The sequence below is a fragment of the Crocodylus siamensis genome, chromosome 2 (genome assembly GCF_052110815.1).
Source record: "Crocodylus siamensis isolate JL-2025a chromosome 2, ASM5211081v1, whole genome shotgun sequence".
Lineage (NCBI taxonomy): Eukaryota > Metazoa > Chordata > Crocodylia > Crocodylidae > Crocodylus > Crocodylus siamensis.
Window position 1 is genome coordinate 163,944,220 of NC_143396.1, and position 19,017 is coordinate 163,963,236.

The 19,017-nt window shown below is 47.5% G+C and overlaps 1 protein-coding gene across 1 annotated transcript in view; it reads left to right on the forward strand.

The window, feature by feature from the left end:
• Nucleotides 1–9,518: 9,518 nt before the first annotated feature.
• The window catches only part of LOC149871030 (low-density lipoprotein receptor-related protein 2-like), a 30,448-nt gene continuing 20,949 nt past the window's right edge, over nt 9,519–19,017 (forward strand). The window contains exons 1-9 of the mRNA XM_090034543.1: nt 9,519–9,657; nt 11,810–11,923; nt 13,373–13,492; nt 14,591–14,818; nt 15,676–15,789; nt 15,912–16,031; nt 16,496–16,621; nt 17,837–18,043; nt 18,516–18,684. Coding sequence (XP_089890669.1) covers nt 9,570–9,657; nt 11,810–11,923; nt 13,373–13,492; nt 14,591–14,818; nt 15,676–15,789; nt 15,912–16,031; nt 16,496–16,621; nt 17,837–18,043; nt 18,516–18,684 — 1,286 coding nt within the window. The 5' untranslated portion in view covers nt 9,519–9,569. The remainder of the gene's footprint in view (nt 9,658–11,809; nt 11,924–13,372; nt 13,493–14,590; nt 14,819–15,675; nt 15,790–15,911; nt 16,032–16,495; nt 16,622–17,836; nt 18,044–18,515; nt 18,685–19,017) is intronic.

Consider the following 19,017-nt stretch of genomic DNA (forward strand, 5'->3'; position numbering starts at 1 on the left):
CTGATCTTGTCCCTTTTGCTGGGCTCGTTCCTAGCTGCGATCAATTAGGCAGAGAACGAGGAAGTGTCTGCACGTGGATTTATTGCTCTGCAGAGGGGGCCACCCAGTGTCACAAAGACAGAGAGTTCCCCCTGAACTGAGTTTACAGCTTGGTATTTATACATTAAGCATTGCATTGCTACATTGTTGTGCAGCATCTAGGTTTTTCCTCTTACCGTTACAAAATTACAAAACATGATACACAGCAAGCTTGGGCTGGTTGAGACTGGTTTCACCGTTACACATTACTGTCAGCGAGAAGTACACGTCGCTTACTGTCAGCAAGAGGCGATCTTTAATTTTGGGGGAAAAAGGTCATCTGCTTTTTCAAGGGTCACCTGTTTTTTTAGGATTGTATTGCCATTTTCTTTTACAGACCCCAGTACTCTTTCCTGCCACAGCAGGGGGCCAGAATTGATGATCTGCTCATGTTCCTTCTGACCCTACCCACTATGAAACTATGACTGGCCATCAAAGGCAGACTCCAGCGCTTGGGGATAGGTATATCTTGACACGGATGCTTAGTGCTCATAGCTAGCTACCGTGAGTATGTGTGTGTGTGCGTAAATGTGTGTGTGTTTGGGGGGATCAGCCCCAAGTTTTATGATCTCACTTTTGCATCCATCTGATAAACTAGAATGCTATGATGATCATGTGAGTTGGTCCTTTGTAGCCAACACAGGCACCCTGTAACAGGGCACTATCCCCAGGGGAACAGAGTCTCCCCTTCACTCACCTGCCACATCCTGATGCTCCTTCTGGTTCTCAAAGGGGAGGCTGCCCCAGGACTTCCCAGATCTGGTCTCATTCCAAAAAACACCTGGAGGTGTGGAACTCCTGCCTTCAGGGCTAATTACGTGGAGTCATACCATCCTTACATGCCCATGCCTCATAGATTTCAGATCTTTAGTCAGATGAAACACTTGTCCCAGCATGTCCAGGTCACTCTAGACCATTCCTATTCTCTTTTGTTAGGGCTTTAGCCTTCCCAGCTTCCACCCCTCCATTCTGGCTGGCCCCTCAGCCCAAGCTCACTGCTATAGGCCTGGTTTCTTGGGCCTAGCCCCTGCCTCTCACTGCACCTTGTCCTCTCTGTCCATTCCAGTCTCAGTAACCACCCAGGCTTTGAGACTGCCCCTGGCAGGCTTCAAAGCTATCACATGCCCCACAGGCACTAATGGGACCTCCTTATACCACCCCTCACAATCCCAGCCCAAACCACCAGCATTCCCTCTAAACCATGCAGCATGCATAGCCACACATGTACACCTGGCAGCACAGCATGAGCACACCTGCACAGCCACACACATCACACAGCTTAGAGGGAACACTGCAAGCCACCAATTTAAAATGCAACATAAATGCTAAGCCCCTGGGCTTTAACATAAAGAAGAAAAACAATAAAGGCAGCATGCCTGTTTACCAAGCATCTTTTTCTCTCTGAACCACTCTATCCTGTTCCCCAGCTTGTTTTCTTTCACTCTCCTGGGCACCCAGCAACCCTTTACTCCACCATAAACAAGACAGACCTCTATCTCAACCAGCTCAACCCAGGGCTTACATAGCTCTAGCCTGAATTCTTTCCTGGTCATGTTATGGCCTGAGTCAGCTGATGGGCCCCCAGGCCTACCCTTTAACCCCTGTTCTGCTGGCAGGCTGTGGTCTGGAAACTCTGTCCTTAAAGGGGCCGCCCTGCTTTCTAGTAACCCTGTTACATGCCCCTTAGTACCTGGAAAGGTCGGGTGTGAAATGCCTTGTCCCCATCTGCAGCCACTGATGATCAGACAGGCTGAAGGGTTCCTCTTGAGTTTCACAAAGTATAATTGCAAATGGAAGCTGAATGAAAACAAGGTGGGGTCAAGGAAGGGAGAGGGGAAATGGGCAGGGAGAAGAGAAAGCTAGAAGTGGGGTGCCTTTTCTGCTGGGGCAGAGGGAGTCACCAGGCAACTGGAGAGTCCTGAATCACAGTTGTGTCTCCACCCAGTCCCTTCCTCTGACTGCTTTCTGTCCCCTTCATTGGCTTCCTATTCCCACTCCCTCTTGTGATTTCAAGAACCATTCTACACCCTGGTCTCCTCCGGTGCCCAGACCCCAAATCATGTAACAGCTGTAACATTAGCTGTAGACTACTGGCTTCATGACAACCCATCTCATTACTTTCAAAGAAAAGCCTAGTTCCTTGAAGACACATGGACAAAAATCTCCTCACTAATTAGAGAAAAACATGTGCAACTGGTACCTAGGCAGAGGCATTAAAGGGAAGACAAAATTATTTAGGGGAAAAGGATCTGTAGTTTATATGAATGAACAGCCATCAACACTAAGGCAGACTACCCACCATTTATATATCATAGCTCTATTTCATTTTGTATACTGTTATATGACAATAAGTGGGGCATAACATGATCTCTGTCTTCACTGCTGGCTAATCTGGAGGTAGGGGTGGTTATAAACTCTGCTCTTTGTGTCCTGCTCACTAGAATGTGATGACACTGTCTAATTCCACCTGCTGCTATTGCCCATCATCCACAATAACACCATAACTGGTCACAAGGCACAACGCAGCTACCTAGTTCCTTGTCACAGTGGCACCTTGTCCAGCATCCATCTGTGCTCAGTGTTAGAGGGTAATGGAGAATGATTTTGCCTGCCAACCTTGGGAACCATGAATAGAAATGATCTAGGACTAGGAAATTTGTTTCGTGGATAAACTTATGAGGCATGCTTCTGTGCTGAAGGTATAGATCCCGCTGGGACTAGCCTAGCGGGTTTTGACTTTTTTTGGTTACAAAGAAAAGGTGCCAAGTCCTTCAGAGTTGGCTTTTTTCACAGAGAAGATAGAGGCAGCAACCTGCAGTTAAAGGCAGAACAGGCAGCACCACATGGAGGTGGAGAAATGGACTCAGTTGCTGGTGTATTTCATGACAGAACCTCCTACTCTGTACAGCCCATTTCTTCTGGATCTGTACCACAGGCACGGAATGGTAGCACTACATTGTCCTGCACATATACAATTTGCCCCAAACTTTCCTGGCTTACTGCCAGAGCTGACCCTAGCAGGGTGCAAGGTCCGGAGCAAATCAGCCTGTGTGCGACCCCTTTAACACTGTGTGGGGCCCCTTTAACTCTGTGTGGAGCCATGGGACCCCCACAAAGGCAGGGCACGGCAGTGCCATAGCAATGAAAATTGGTGCCTGGGGCCAAGCAGATCCTGTGCACCCTGGATGAGCTGCTCTTTAGTGGATGCAAAACCAGGGGGGAGGGTGTGAGCAACCAGATGCCTCTTCCACAGCATGGGGCTGAACCACCAGCTCCAGGTGGCCCATGGGATGGGCCACGGCCACTCCATCCAGCTCCACAGGTCCCCACAAAGCATAGGGCCCAGGGCAGTCACCCCGATTCGCCCTACCCAAGGGACAGCTCTGCCTACTGCTGTTTGAGGCACTCACCCTGGCCCTTTGAGTAACTGGACACAACAAAACAAGGAGCAATGGTCTCAAGTTGCAGCAAGGTCCTCACTAGGAGGGTAGTAAGACAGAAACAGTCAGTTGCATAAGCACCCATGTCATGAGCTTTGTCTGTCTGCAGCTAGGGGTGCAGGGCCCCAGAGCCCAGAAGCCCCTGCACCTATTTCCTTGACAGCTGGCAGGCTTTGTGGCCACAGCAGGGGCTACCATCCCTGCAGCTTTCACCCTTCTGTGCCTTAACACACACAGTGTCACCCATGTCACAAGTTTTGCTTGTCCACAGCTTGAGGTGCAGTTCCCCCCAAACCCATGCACTTATCTCCTTGAAACTTGGCAGGCTTTGTGGCCTCAGCAGGGGCCACTACCCCTGCAGTTTTCACCCCACTGTGCCTTAACACACACAGTGTCACCTATGTCATGAATTTTGCTTGTGAGCAGTTTGAGGTGCAGTTTCCCAGAAACCCCTCCACCTAGCTCCTTGAAACTTGGCAGGCTTTGTGGCCTCATCAGGGGTGACCACCCCTGCAGTTTTTACCCTACTGTGGTATAACATGTACCTGTGATATGAGTTTTGCTTTCAAGAACTTGGGGTGCAGTTTTGCCCAACCCCTGCATCTATGTCCTTGAAACTTGGCAGACTTTGTGGCCTCCACAGGGGCTACCATCTGTTCAGTTTTCACCCCACTGTGGCTTAACACACACACGTGACACGAGTTTTGCTTTCAGGACTTTGAGGTGCAGTTTCCCAGAAACCCCTGAACTTATCACCTTGAAATGTGGCACATATCATGCTCTCAGCAGAGGCTACCACCCTTACAAGTTTCAATCTAAATCAGCCAAAAGGCATCAAAGTTATAGATTTTTCATTGATTCCCCATTATACTGAATCTACGAATATTTTCCGAATCTTTTCCAAATCAATTCAGAAGCTCCAAATCGATTTGGTAAGCCTAAAGCTTCCAGCAATTCAATTTGGATTCATAGATTCAGCCTCCAAATTATCCAAATTATCTCCGAATCCAAATCATGATCCAAAGCTTTGCACAGCCCTATCAGTCATGATCCCCACCTCACTACGAGGAGCTGAGACATAAACAACATACTAGAGACATCTACAATTGTTGGAGAAGTATCATCAATGCTGCCTGCGGAAGATCCTGCAAATCCTAAACACACCAACGTTAGCATTCTCCTGCAAGCAAACAGCATGAGTATTGAGGTGATGATCATCCAACATCAACTCTTGGTGAAGTTGGATCGGTTGCGTTCCTTCCCGACCTCCATTAAGAGCTTTTCTGATTCAGGAGGTGTACATTCCAACCAGAGGAAATGTTCTTCTAGACTTGGTCCTGGCCAAAGGAAACCATCTGGTGACTGACTTAAACATACAGGGCAGCCTGCGTGATAGTGACCATGAAACCATTATATTCATGGTCCATTGCAAGGCAGACAAATCGGATAGCAGGCTTGAAGTTTTGGACTTCAAAAATGCAAACTTCAACAAGCTCAGGTCACTAGTAGGGAATGTGCTGAGGGACAAGGGACTGAAGGTGAAAGGAGTGCATAAAGAGTGGTCATTCCTAAAGGACATGATCCTAGAAGTGCAAAGGAAGGCCATTCCCATGCAGAGGAAAGGTAGCATAAGGTCTGGAAAGCCCTCTTGGCTAAACAGGGAAATCACGGTCCTCTTAAGAAAGAAGAAGAGGCGTACAATCAATGGAAGCTAGGGACAGCCCCCAAGGAGGACTATATAGCAATGGCCCATACTTGTAGAAATCAGATCAGAAAAGCTAAGGCAGTGACTGAACTAAAATTAGCAACGGGAATCAAGGGCAACAAGAAGTCCTTTAGGTATGTAAGGAGTGGGAGGAAAATGATTGGGAGTGTGGGGTCATTGCTCAACAACTCAGGACTGCTAGTCACCAGCACTCAAGAGAAAATTGAACTCCTGAATGACTACTTTGCTTCAGTCTTTCACCAGGCCAAGGGGAAAAGCATGCCAGCTAGGGTAGAGAATGAGCAAGGTGTAAATGACAGCCTTCCTATTGTAGCAGAAGCTCTGTTATCCGGCACCCAAGGGGAATAGGAGGTACCAGATAACCAAATTTGCCTGGTTGAACAAAGATGCCCCTCCCACTGCATCTGGGGCGTCCACATCTCAGATTAACTGCGTCGCTCCTCCTGCCCTTTCCCTGGTGTCACTGTGCCAGAGGACAGGGAGGGGGGCTCCATGCAGGCTGCTTTACCCAGCGCAGGCTGCTTTGCCATGGGCTGTGGCCTGAAGTGGGACTCGGCGAAACCAGAATTTCCACTTTTGGTTTTGCTTTTGCTTTTGCTGCGTCGACCGGTGTCAACCGGCATGCTGGTTAATAGAGCATGCCGGTTAATGAAGTGCGGGATAACGAGGCTTTTACTGTATTGCTGTAGAACACATGTGTGATCAATTAAAGAAATTGCATGTATGTAAGTCAGCAGGAGAGGATGAACTTCATCTGAGAGTGCTGAAGGAGCTGGGTGATGTTGTTGCAAAACCTCTGGCGAATCTCTTTCAAAACTCATGGCACTACGGGGAGGCCCCCAAGGACTGGAAGAAGGACAATGTTATGCCCATCTTCAAGAAGGGGAGGAAGGAGGACCCAGGTAACTATAGGCCAGTTAGCCTAACTTTTATCCCAGGGAAAATCCTGGAAAAATTCATTAAGGAGTCTATGTGTGATAGGCTTGTAGAAGGTAGGACTCTGAATGACAGCCAGCATGGCTTCATTGTGGAAAGGTCTGGTCTTACCGACCTTGTCTCCTTTTACAATCAGGTGACTTACCACTTGGATAACAGAGAGGAGGTTGGTAGTATATACCTTGACATCCAAAAAGCTTTCTATCTGGTCTCCCATGATGTACTCACGAGAAAATTGGAGACTGTGACCTTAACTGCGAGACAGTCAGGTGAGTAGGAAACTGGTTGCAGGGCAGGACCCAGAGAGTTCTAATGAACGGATCTGTGTCATCTTGGTGGGAAATGGCAAGGGGTGTCCCACAGGGGTCAGCGCTTGGTGCAGTGCTATTCAACATCTTCATCAATGATTTAGATGTGGGGGTGAAGAGCCCACTGGCCAAGTTAGCAGATGATACCAAGTTATGGGGAAATGTGGTCACGCTTGAAGATAGACTGCAGATACAGGCAGACCTAGACAGGCTTGCAAGGTGGGTGGACCAGAACCAGATTAAGTTCAACGCTGAGAAATGTAAAGTGCTCTACCTAGGGACAAACAATCCCCTGCACACCGAGAGGCTTGGCAATGCCAACCTGACCAGCATTATGAGTGAAAGGGACCTGGGGGTAATAATAGACAACAGTATGAACACGAGTTGGCAGTGCGATGCTGTGTAGCCAGCAAGGCTAACAATACTCTGGCTTGCATCAATCGATGCATCTCCAGAAAAAGAAGTGATTCTCCCACTCTACTTGGCATTGGTGAGACCACAGCCAGAGTACTGTGTCCAGTTCTGGGCCCTGCAGTTTACCAAGGATATGGTAAAGCTTGAGAGAGTCCACCATCAGAGACTTGCACAGCAAGCCATACAAGGAAAGGCTGAGGGATCTGGGACTCTTCAGCCTGAAAAAAAGAAGGCTGAGAGGGGACTTGGTGGCAGCTTACTGCTACATCAGAGGCATACATCAAGGGCTTGGTGAACAACTGTTCACCAGGCCACCCTTAGGGAAAACTAGGAGTAATGGTCACAAACTCTTGGAAGACCATTTCAGGCTCAACATTAGGAAAAACTACTTCACAACTAAGATGTCTGGACTGTGGAATAAACTCCCTCCAAAGGTGGTGCAATCGTCTACCCTGGAAATCATCAAGAGGAGACCGGACAGTAACCTGACCCAGCTGTCTTTCCTGCTTGGTGCAGGGGGCTGGACCCGATGATCTTCGCTGGTCCCTTCCAGCCTTACTATCTATGAATCTATGAGCATCAACTTCACTAGACCAGCCATGTCATCTGGATGTCCAACTCCAGACTCCCAAAGCAAGTTTTATTCTCTGAGCTCAGCCCAGATGGCAAGAGGAGGGCAAAGAAAGCTCTTTAGGGACATCCTCAAGGCCAGCTTAAAAAAATGCACATGGATGTCACCTCATGGGAGACAATTGTCCAGGACAACCCCAAATGGAGGAAAAGCCTGCTGCAGGGATCTCAGTATTTTGAAACTTCATGACAAGAGGAGGTGAAAAAGTGGGAGCAGCAGAAACAGCATGTTATGGACCAAATCAAGAATCCAGCTCCACCCACCCCACACAGAATAATATGGCCGAGCTGCAGTAGAGTCTGTTGATCCTGGGCTCATCAGCCATCTTTGGACACACAGATAGGAGAATCATGGAAGACAATCATCCTGGACTGTGAAGAACTGCTGAAGAAGAAGACTGTCCACCAGGGTTACTAAAACAGAAAATAGCCAGAAAATAAATGTGGAGAGGAATGGATGGGTCTGCTGGTCTGCACAGGTGTAATTGACTGTGCATACTCATCCTGTATCCAAAATAGTTAGGATTTTAAGATTCTGAGCCATGACCATTTCCTCCTTAGCTGCACGTTTTCAGAAAACCAATGGCACTGTACAACTGTAGCATATTTCTGTCAAGCCTAGCAGATGTTTCTAAATCTTCTAATGCAGGGGTGCCAAAGATATGGCCTGTGGACTAGATGTGGCCCATAGAGCCCTGTCATTTCAGGGCTGGGGTCAGCACTCACCGCATGCAGCATGTGGGTCCAGTCCAAGACCCACAGTCACCATGGCTGGCTGGATGCTCAAATGGTCCAGTCTCAGACTGGACCCACATGCTGCATGTGGGGTGCCCTGCCCCCAGCCCTGAATACTGTATGTGGTATGTGGAGCCATTCTGGCCAGACTGGAGTGAAACCCAGCATGTGCAAAAGCAGAACACTGCGGGCCAGGGGAACAAGTCACAGGAGGAGCGCATGAACGTCGTGTGTCCCCCCCGTAGGCGGGGGGGGGGGGGGGGCTGGGTGAGCTCCTGCAGGTAGCAGCAGTGCTGTTGGCAGCAGGAGCATGGCAGTGGCAAGCAGGGAGCTGCCACAGGCAGTCACGGTGGTGTCGGCGGTGGGAGCGGGGGCAGTGGCGAGTGCTGACGGGCAGTTGGCAACCATCTGCAGAGGCTGCTAGCAGTGGCAATCATAGACCGCCCACAGATGCCGCTGGTGGTGTTGGCGGCAAGGGGGTGGTGGCAAGCAGCGACAGCCCGCAGGCGCTGGTGGCAGTGTTGGCAGCACCTTTTTGCAAGGGGTGCATTGCCACACTCAGCGGGTACACATGCACCCACGTGCAACCCTATGCATTGCCAATGTTAGGAGGCCCCTATGAGACTGAGGCACCTGCAGCTTGCAGCAGCAGAATGGGTTGTATGAGTGCAAGTCTGGACACAAGTACCTAACTTCTATCTTAGGCCCATCAGAGGGCCCTCGAGCGAGTATTGGCTCTGGCTATCCATCCTTTCTGGGCATTAGGTGTGGAGGATCTGGCATGGCAACGGGAGCAGGTGCCCTGCAGGACATCGTGGCGGCAGGGCTCCGGACACCAAGCATTAAGAATGCAGGAGCTGTCTTTCTCTGAGCATCATTCGGGGAGGAAGCGCTTCATTCCTTCAGTGCCCTCCTAGGCGCCTTTGCCGCAGGAGGGGCTGGCCAGGGCTGGGATGGTATGGCCGGTGTCCGGGCGCCCCTAGCGCAGCGGGGGAGCCCCCAGGGGCGGCCCGGGCAGGACTGAGCCCCGGCACAGCGGCGCGCCAGACGTGCGCAGCGCCGGCTCCAGCCACAGCTGCAGCCAGGCCGGACAGGGGCAGAGGCCCCAACACCCCCGCAGCCCGCCTGATTGACTCCCCTCTGCTCCCGGCCGCCGCCCAATGGGGGCCCGCGGGCGGGGATATAAGCCCTCCCCGGGTCCCTTTTCGCTAGCGCTTCCTCCGTCTGCTCCACCGCCGCCGCCGTCCCGCTCCCGGCTGCTGACCCCGCCTGCGCCACGCGCTGCCGCGCCGCTCCCGCACCATGGGGCGCCCCGCGCTCCGGCCGCGGCTCCTGCTGCTCCTGCTCCTGGCGGCGGCTCGTGCCTGGGGCCGCCTTCTGCCCAGCGCGGGTGAGCGGGGCTGGGCTGCGCGGGCTCCGGGGCGGGTCCTGCCCTGGCGCTGGGTGCGGGAGGTAGCGGGGCGAGGGCTCCCGCCCTTCTCCTCAGGCTCCGTCCCGGGGGAGCGGTCCCTCTCCCTACCCCAGGCAGGGGAGCAACAGGTCTTGCCCTCAAGCTCTCTTTAGTCACGCCAAGCTGCCGGATGCCTGTTAAGTGTGGGAGCCTCACTGAGGTGGGCTTTGAAAGGCACCAGTGGTGGCTGGCTGGGCACTGGTGTGCCCATGCAGCATAGTTAGCCTGTGTAGGGCCTCCTGCATGAAGCCTTCTGGGGCTGATCATGTCAAGCTAGATACCTGCTTAGCTTGATGGCCTCAATTTTTTTGAAGTAGAAAATCCTCAGATGCCCTCTCAGTCAAAAGTGCCTTGGGGGGGTCACTCATGCCAGTTTTGCTGTGTTTGGCTTTTACTATGACTTAAAGCTGGTGATGGACTACTATGTGGGTGCAGGGTGCAGAACAAGGAGTAACTGCAGTAAGGAAACTTTGGGTTGGATGTCTGTAAGAGCTTCTTCTTTAAGTGGTTAGTTGGGCACTGTAACAAGCTAGCCAGAGAGGTGGTGGAACCTCTTTTGAAAGACCAGTTGAAGAGCAGGTTAGGTAAGTACTTGTGTGCAGGGGTTGAACTAGATGACTACCTGAGGTTGCTTCCAGCCCTATTTTAATGGGTCTATAGTGCCTAGTGTTATGCAACTGCAAGGCAAGTATTACTAACTCCCAGGCACCTGTTCTGGGAAAACTGTAGCTGAAGGTGGGCATGCTGTTCTCTGCTGCTTAATGAGGTATTGGTGCAGCTAGGTAACTTGTCTTGGTACAGGAAAGTCAAGAGAAGCTTCTTCTTAAAGAGTAAAGACCTGAATTTGGGTGTCCCATCAGTCTCATTACACACCTTCAGTCAGTCCCCAGGGGAAGACCAAGTTGGACTGTGCTGCAGTAGTTGCCCTTGCTGGGTGAGTGCTGAAACCAGTAATATGGATTTGAGAAGCCATGTTCATGCAGGCTGTCCAATACTTGAGCCAAATCAGCCACAGCTGTTGGCTGTAACAAACTACTGACCAGAAGTAGCTGTTTTTCCATAACACTGCCTTGCTGTATGTCTGATCAGTAACCATAGGCAGCTCATTGATGACTCTCCTACTGACCAGGGTGCAATGGTCTAGCAGTTGCCAAAGCTCTGCTTGATCACTAGTAACTTGGAACTGGAGACACCCACCAGAGCCTCAGACCTCTCTACCATCCTGGAGCACACAGTATACAAAGTTCAAATGTAATGGAATCGGGTGAGTATGGGGGCTCTTCTTGATGGGGAAAAACTAGCATGGGCCTTAACTTCCAGTAATGCCCTAGCATTGTGTTTGTGCACATTGAACCTCCATTACTTGGTGTTAACATGGAATTGGTATAAATGTGGGACTCTGCCATTCATTCGGAGTTCAACAACCTCTGGTTTCGATCAAGAAGTAATTGGGCATATGCTTGGCTTCTGAGCATATACTGATTGCTAGTGTGACATATTCTAGAACTCTCTCTAGCTTCAAAGTCTACCTACTAGGAGTGATTTAAGCATATAACAAACTGGAGTGGCTTTGTGACTTCTGATTGCATACAGGAGTGTGAAAAGCAGTTGGTCTAGCCTAATTCCCTTCCCTCATTGTGACCAAATAAGATGCTCATAAGGCAATGGAGACTTCTAATGGCTTTGTGTAGAAAACAATGATTTGTGCTATACCTGCACTTCAAATGTGAGGCTTGTTCTTTTATAGAATGCATGTGGTGTACCTGCCACTGCACCAAAGAGAAGGGTGGGGTGGGGGGGAAGGACATCCTGTAATCAAAAGCACTGAATTCCCCTGCAGGAACAAAGGGTTAGTATCAGGCAGAGTTATCAGTCCTTCCCTGCCATGATCCTTGCTACCTCATGTTGTTGTCATTAAAAATTTACCATACTGGTGGCATTCCAGAATGGAGACTATCTGGAAAGCAAGTGTGACCAAGCCTGATTCACTTAGGTGATCCAGCAATAATGGTACTGGCCAAAGCAAGCACTTGCCTGGCAGGTGTTCACACTTGGTGATGCAGCCTTTAACTTTTGCCTCCTTCATTGGCAGATGAGCAAGCTTGTGGTGCTGCACAGCAGGCTGCATGTGGAGAAAAGTGTATTCCTCTAACATGGCTATGTAATGGGGAACATGATTGCACTAATGGGATTGATGAAGATTGTGGTAAGTTCTCTGTCTACTTGAGTGGCTTGCTCCTATAAGTAAACTTTTTTTTTTTTTTTTCAATGGCCTTCTTTCTTCAGGGTGGTATGGCTGAAAGAGGGAGAAGGCAGGACCAGGAACCTGGCTGTTGCTTCAGGATTACCTGACAACGAAGCTTCTGGCTTGCTTGCAACACAAGTTCTAATATCCCTTTATTCTATGGAAGTGCTCTATAAAAATCTTTTTTTTGGGACTGCTGACAGAACTGAATCCTAAATGCCCACTCCAATATGGAGAACAAATACCTATCTACACTAATGTATCTACAGTAGCATGTGCCAACCTCTCTTCCCTGCCTCCACTCTTCTCTTCTCTTTCCCCCCCCCCCCTTTTTTTTTTAATTTAACAAGGTCTCTTTCTTGGGGTGGGGGAAATGCTATTCACTCCTTCAGGTAGGAGAACAAGCAGCTAGCTGGAGAAACAAATGCATGCTGTCATCTAATTACTTCCCACTAAAACAGATCTGCTGTACATAACCCCCATAGCAGCTTTGCTGGCTTCTAGCTGTACTTCTGAAGGGAAGTTTTTTTTGTTTTTAACTGGCAAAAACCTGGAGGATGATGGGACTTCTTAGAGAAACTAAGCAAACCCAGAGCTTGAAGCTTCTTGACAACTTCAAGCCTTGGTTTTACAGAATACTGCAGGTAGAAAGAATTTTATCCCCTATTGCCTACATCTTAACTAGGATTGTGTGTGGTGTGTTTTAAAACCCACTAAAGTGACTCTAGCCTCTGGCACCCACTGTAATAGAGCTGAGATGGAGGAAGATCTATAGAACACAGCTTTTGGCAATCTTGTTTGGTCTTGGATGCTAGCTTGCTTTTTAGGAGAACAAATGGGACTTAGGTTGCAGTGAAGCAAAGACTTAAGTGCAGTTCCACCTTCCACAGAAGCTGCTTATCTGGCTTTTTAAGACCTAGGATGTAGCTGCCATTTGCAGAGCAGGATGGCTACTGCAGCCAAAAAGTCTTACTGCAGCAATAATGGGAATCCATAAATCTGAGGTCAGGAATTCCCCTAAACAAACTGACTTTTAGATTAGTGAACAGCTTCAAAAAATATAGAACTTGAGCACTTTTTTTTTGATAAGTACTAGTTACTACTTGACTTGTGCTTTTCTATGCCATTTAACCTTTCCTTATAAAGTGAAGTAAACACTGGAAAAACAAACTTGCTGTTTTAAAGCTTCTATTACCTCTCCTTGCTCAAGCCAATCTTGTAGCTGGGCAACTAGATCATAGCATTAAACTGCTACTAGTGGTGGTCTTGTAAGTAAATGAATTGGTTGCCTTCTAGCAGAACCATTCTTATCCAAAGGATACCAACACTACACTGAAGTAGCAGTAATAGCTTGTGTATTACTAACAGCTGTGACAACTTAACTTCTATCTTTTCTTGCTGTTTTTGCAGAAGTGGCATGTCATGGTGACCCAAATGCATGGCAATGTGACAATGGAAGATGCATTTCTAGTAGCTGGCTCTGTGATGGTGTCAGTGATTGCATGGATGGCTCGGATGAGAGAAACTGTGGTATGTAAGATATCAAGCTAATTCCAAAAACCCCCAACTATCTAGAAGCAGAATATCTCTAGAGATGTGTACCCAAGTACTCTACTGGCTAACCTAACGATAGGCTGACCAATTGCATGCGCTACAGATGAGAAATCTAGTAGTTCAACTAAATAAACTACTATTGTGGATCATGCACTCAGTTGAGATTAGGAACAGCCCTGGTATTCAATGACAGAAGCTGAGATACTGGGAGTCCAGTTCTCTGCCTATTTCTTTGTGTTCTATAAATTCTAAGTTGACTTCCTGGACAAAAGACATGGCATATTGTGCATGGATCTTCCATACCCACCATGACAGATCTTCTGTCAGAACGCCAACTGATGGAAGATCCCATCACTTTATGGGAGTGTGTGCAGCAGCAGCTTCAGATGGTACCAGCACTGTCTCATAAGCCTTGACAATATATTGCGCTTAAGAACTGAAGTTGGTTTCAGGAGAAGGAATAGATGCATGCTGAGGCAAGTAACTTTGATTTGACACCTAGGCCATGGCTTGCCAGCCAAGTTGGATGCTTCTCTGTCCTGCAGCCTACAGCAGAAATGGCCAACTCCAAACTGGACTTCACATAGCCCAGATAGGTTCTTTGAATGCATTGATTCTCTGAAACTACCTAGTGACAATTTTTTTTTCCCCACTTTATTCCTAAGTAAACATGGCTTACCACAGTCATTTGAACATGCACACACTAAATTAACATGTACCAGTTAGACTACACCTAATTTTTTTTTCCCCCCCTTTCCCTATAAATGGGATGCTGTTCAAGTAAGAGTTGGGTGGTTAAATTACCCTGTATGGCTTGGACACTTAGTAGCTAGATGTGAACACTTAAGTGCCTTTCAAAGGTAGTCTGTAATAGCTTTTTTAAAAGGGCTAATTGGGCTTAGTTGTATCAAGGTAGGCTCAAGTGAAGGGTTCTTTCTGACTGGGTAGTGCTCAGGAAGTGGCGCTCATGACCAAAGAGAACCCTGCATCAGACAAGCCTATAACACTCACTCCTTTAGGCTTTACCTTTTAGTCTACAGACTGTTCCTATAATGCACGTTTATTTTGCCACAGTATGTGGAGAGAAGAAAATTCGTTGTCAGGGAACTTCTCACTGCATTGATACTTGGGAAGTCTGTGACCTCCATGAAGACTGTGAAGATGGCTCAGATGAAGCGGATTGTCCCAAGAGCCACTGTCTGCCAGGACAATGGCAATGTAAGAACAAAGTGTGCATCATGGAGGACTGGAAGTGCAATGGCATCAACAACTGTGGAGATTCTTCAGATGAAGAAATCTGTGGTATGTTACTAGTAACACCTATGATGAGCTTTTTGTGCCCTGCTCTTCCAAGGATAAGCAATTTGTCAGTTGTATGACAACTGAAATTGGGCTGGATCTATCCAGCAAACTAAAATCTGGCAATAAAAACTGTACTAGACACTTAATCTTGCTTGGTGATTTTAATACCTTCAAAAAGGAAACCCAGCTTCTTGATGCTATGGGAACTGGGAGACCATCTTAGCATTTACTTCAATGCCTTGTCACCTATGCCTAAAACTGTTCAGACTGATATTGTTTCACTTCAGTCCTCACTAGAGGAGAATCCAAACAAGCTCCAAAATAAACTGGTATATGTCTGAAGGCGAAACCTGTAGAGTAACATCACACATGTCCTTTTAATAATATCTGATGTGGTACCTGGCCCCTCTCCAAGCTGCACTTTCTAGCTATTGGATGAAAAGCTAACTTGAGGTGAAATGACACTACTTTTCAGCTGTGCTACATCATAGCCAAGTCGAGAAACTTCCATGTGTCAAGTCTCCATGAAACTCAAACCCTCTAACATAGCTTTTTAAGCTCTGTCTTGCATCTGACATCTGGTAAGAATGTAGATGCCTGATGTGCAAGTTGCTGGTTTGTGTGTCTTTTGATAGATGTGTTTTTTTTGTTTTTTTTGGGGGGGGGGTAGGGAGGAAGGAGGCTTGTTTGTGAGGGGTTTTCTTAGGCTGTTTCTCTGTAACAATGCAGACCCCCAGAGTTGTGGGGAGAAAGAGAGGGATAGCTTATGGCCTCCAATACATTGATGTACTTAATCTGCTCTGTGGCTAGTGTCCTATCCAGCTCTGGAGTAAACTGACTTTTTTCCTCTGACACAGCATCCTGTCCAGAAGGCATGATCCAATGTGATGAGGGGAAGTGCATTATGGAGTCACTTATGTGCAATGATGAGAGAGACTGTCTAGATGGAACAGATGAGATCACTACCTGTGGTATGTAATCATGCCTGTCTCTTTAAATGGAGATGACATGCTAGTTACCCATACACCATATAGTATGAACCTCAAACAACTTAAACTATCAAGATTTCTTATTCCTTTTTCTCTCCCCCCAGGCAAAAACTGCTTTGTAAATAATGGAGGCTGTGAGGGAAAATGTACTGGAACTCACTGGGGTGTAAAATGCTCATGTGGTGCTGGCTGGGAGCTTCATGTTAATGGACAGAACTGTACTGGTATGACTGCATCTGGATCTTAATATCCCCTTTTTTTTTTCTCTCTCTCTCCTCTCTTAAGAAGGAAGCCTGTGTGTGGTGTGTGGTTTTTGTTTTTATCCCATTTTGCAGTAATGGGAAGATTCCAAGTTGGTCCATATAGCTTGTGTAGAACTTGTCTAGCCATCCTGAGGCATGGGCCTTCTGGCTGAACTGCAGTAGGCTTGAGGTATGAGGGTGGAGGTGAGGTGTACAAACATAAGAACTAACTAACCACCTCCATATAATAAGCCTAAACCTACCTGAGTTCCAGCCCACTGAGCTCGGCATTCTGGCTAAAGAGGGGGTGGGGGGGTGTGTTTTGTCTGTGTTGGGTGTTTTTTCTTTTAAAAAAGAAACTATTTACAGTAGATTATCTTGAGGCTGTAAAGTGTGCTTAGAATAACTACTATTCAGCTGCTTGGCCTTTTTGTGTCTCCTTACAGATGTGGATGAATGTGCCCTGGAATATAATCCCTGCAGCCAGCTGTGTCAGAATACCATTGGCTCTTTTACATGTGGCTGTATGCAGGGCTACTGGCTCCACAGTGGGACTACATGCAAGGCTGCTGGTATGTATGGTAACCCACATGCAAATAGGGCTGTATTCCTTTCAGCACTAACTGCTGGAGTCCAGCTCTAATGAGACTTCCTATAGGAAATGAACCAAGAGACCCTAACTTACTAGATGACAGTAATGGCACGATGGCTTGGTAGCTGTTGCTGACATTGCCAGCATCATTATGGAGGCTGACAACTAGAGTACTTTTAATCTTTCATAGATGGACAACTACAGATGTCCAAACAAGTGCACTTCTTCCTATGGGGAAGGGGAGGGATACTTCTGGACTAGCTAGTGCTGAACTTCCATCTAGGACTAGATGGACAATCTCTTCCTTCTATCCCCTTGCCAAAAAGGCTGAATCCTTAAGCTAGAGTAACAATTGGTATCCAAGGCCAACTTGTCTCCTGACATAATGGAGGTGCTGAAAGGCTGTGAGCTCAATCTCTGCCATCTGCATTTGTGGTAATGCAGAAACTACTATCCTGAGCCTGTCTAACAAGGCTGGCTTTTAATGCCTTAGCCTTGAGTTGGAAGTGCTTGTGCTCCCAGGACTAGACCTTGCCCCTGGGAATGCCAACTATCAAACTGGTGAGGAGAGAGACTCTCTCTAATCTTGCTTTTCAAGAAGGCTTTGTCAAAGTTGCTGATCTTTGCATGGCTTTTAAAACTTTGAACATGTTAATCTCTGTGCAAACTGCTGCAGCTCTAGTGAATGTACACTGTCTCTGCATTACTGCTTTTAAATAACACTCTTGTGGTCACTAGAACTTGGACTCCTAGCTGGTACTAACCACTGCTCTAGTTGCAAATATATAGTAGTGTAGTGACTACTGAGAGTAACTAATTCCAAGCCCCACTGAGTAGCTAAGGGGATGGGTCCATAGCATAAACACCAGCAGTGCTGCTGCTGATCATGCAGTAGCTTCTAGCACACTCACTACTAAACTCTTCCCCTCTTACTATGCCAATCAACAGCCAACTCTGGTATTAAACCAAACCTGCTCCAGGGATGGGCTTCTTTCCATCTATCCACTCAGCCTCTGGCCTATTTCATGTATGTCTCTAGCCTAAGGCTACTGAAGCTAGAAGGCTCCAGCCACCACAATGTCAGGTTGAAGTGGGTGGCACCATACTTCTTCCATGTCCTTTATACTCTTGGAGGGAGCTGCCCATAGCTATATCAATAGAATTGTAATTGTATTAACTTCATCTTCTATTGTAGACAATGCCACACAAATCTTGCTAGCTGCAGGCCATGGCCTTGCTGTGCTGAATGTGAGAACTCATAACTATCAAACCCTCATCTCCACAAAGACTACACTTGAAGCTATTGCTTATGACTGGTTGAGAGAAACTTATTACTGGGTGGATGAAAAGAGAAAAATGTATATCTATATGCCTGGGAAGAACAGTACACTATTCTACCCAGGTAAATGCCTCTATAACATGGTACTTTTGGCCTGTTGTGTGGTGGTGTTTGTGTTTTTTGTGTGAAGTGATAATGGGGATCTTTCTCTGAAGAGAAGAAGCTAGGACACTAAGATCTCTGGGGTGGTCCTTTTTCTTTGTTTTGGTTTTTAATTGGATAAGACCAATGAATTGTACAGGGGTTTACCCACTAAGAGCTGAAGAAAGCCATTCCAGATTAAGGGCCCTTTAGTTGCACTTGGCAGCTTCATTGCATCTCTAGTAACACTCCTAGTACTAACTCCACTACAGCAAACTTAGCCAAGCAAGGTTTAAGACTTTTCAGACCAATAAGGACAAGTGGGTATAACTGGCATCATTTTCATAAATACCTATTCAAATGAGCCTCTCCCTGAGCTGAGCAACCTTTATTTTTTTTATCCATGGGGACAGGGCTCACATGCAAGTCCTAACAACCCTCTTATGTCTCCTAGATGTTGGAGAAGTGAACAGCATAGCAGTGGATTGGCTTACAGGACAGCTATACTGGGCCAGCAGCCACCCTCACATGATCTGTACTGGCTTAAGTGATAATCGGGGATATGTGAAAGTCTTGGAAAAGAAGCTGGTACCAGAGCAACTGACTCTGCATCCAGAGAAAAGGTGAACTAAATCATAGGCACAACTGCCAGAAGTGTTTACCACTAGCCTTGGATGTTTTCTAAAAGCACTTGTAGTAACTTGGGTCCTTCTGGCTAGATGTAGCAAGCAGAATCTATCATCTAAATCATCTTTTTAGACTGAATTACCACTTGCAGTCATGCACAGAATGCATTTTGGAGAGAGGTTCTGGGGCTGAGTTGCTTGGTAAGACCTACCCCACTCTAGTAGGGGTGGCAGCTGAATTAGTCCTGACTTGTTCTTTTCACTCATACACAATAAGCTGGAAGTAGCTGCAGAAGTACATGTTATGTGGCTTTCTAGCATCTCTTGTAA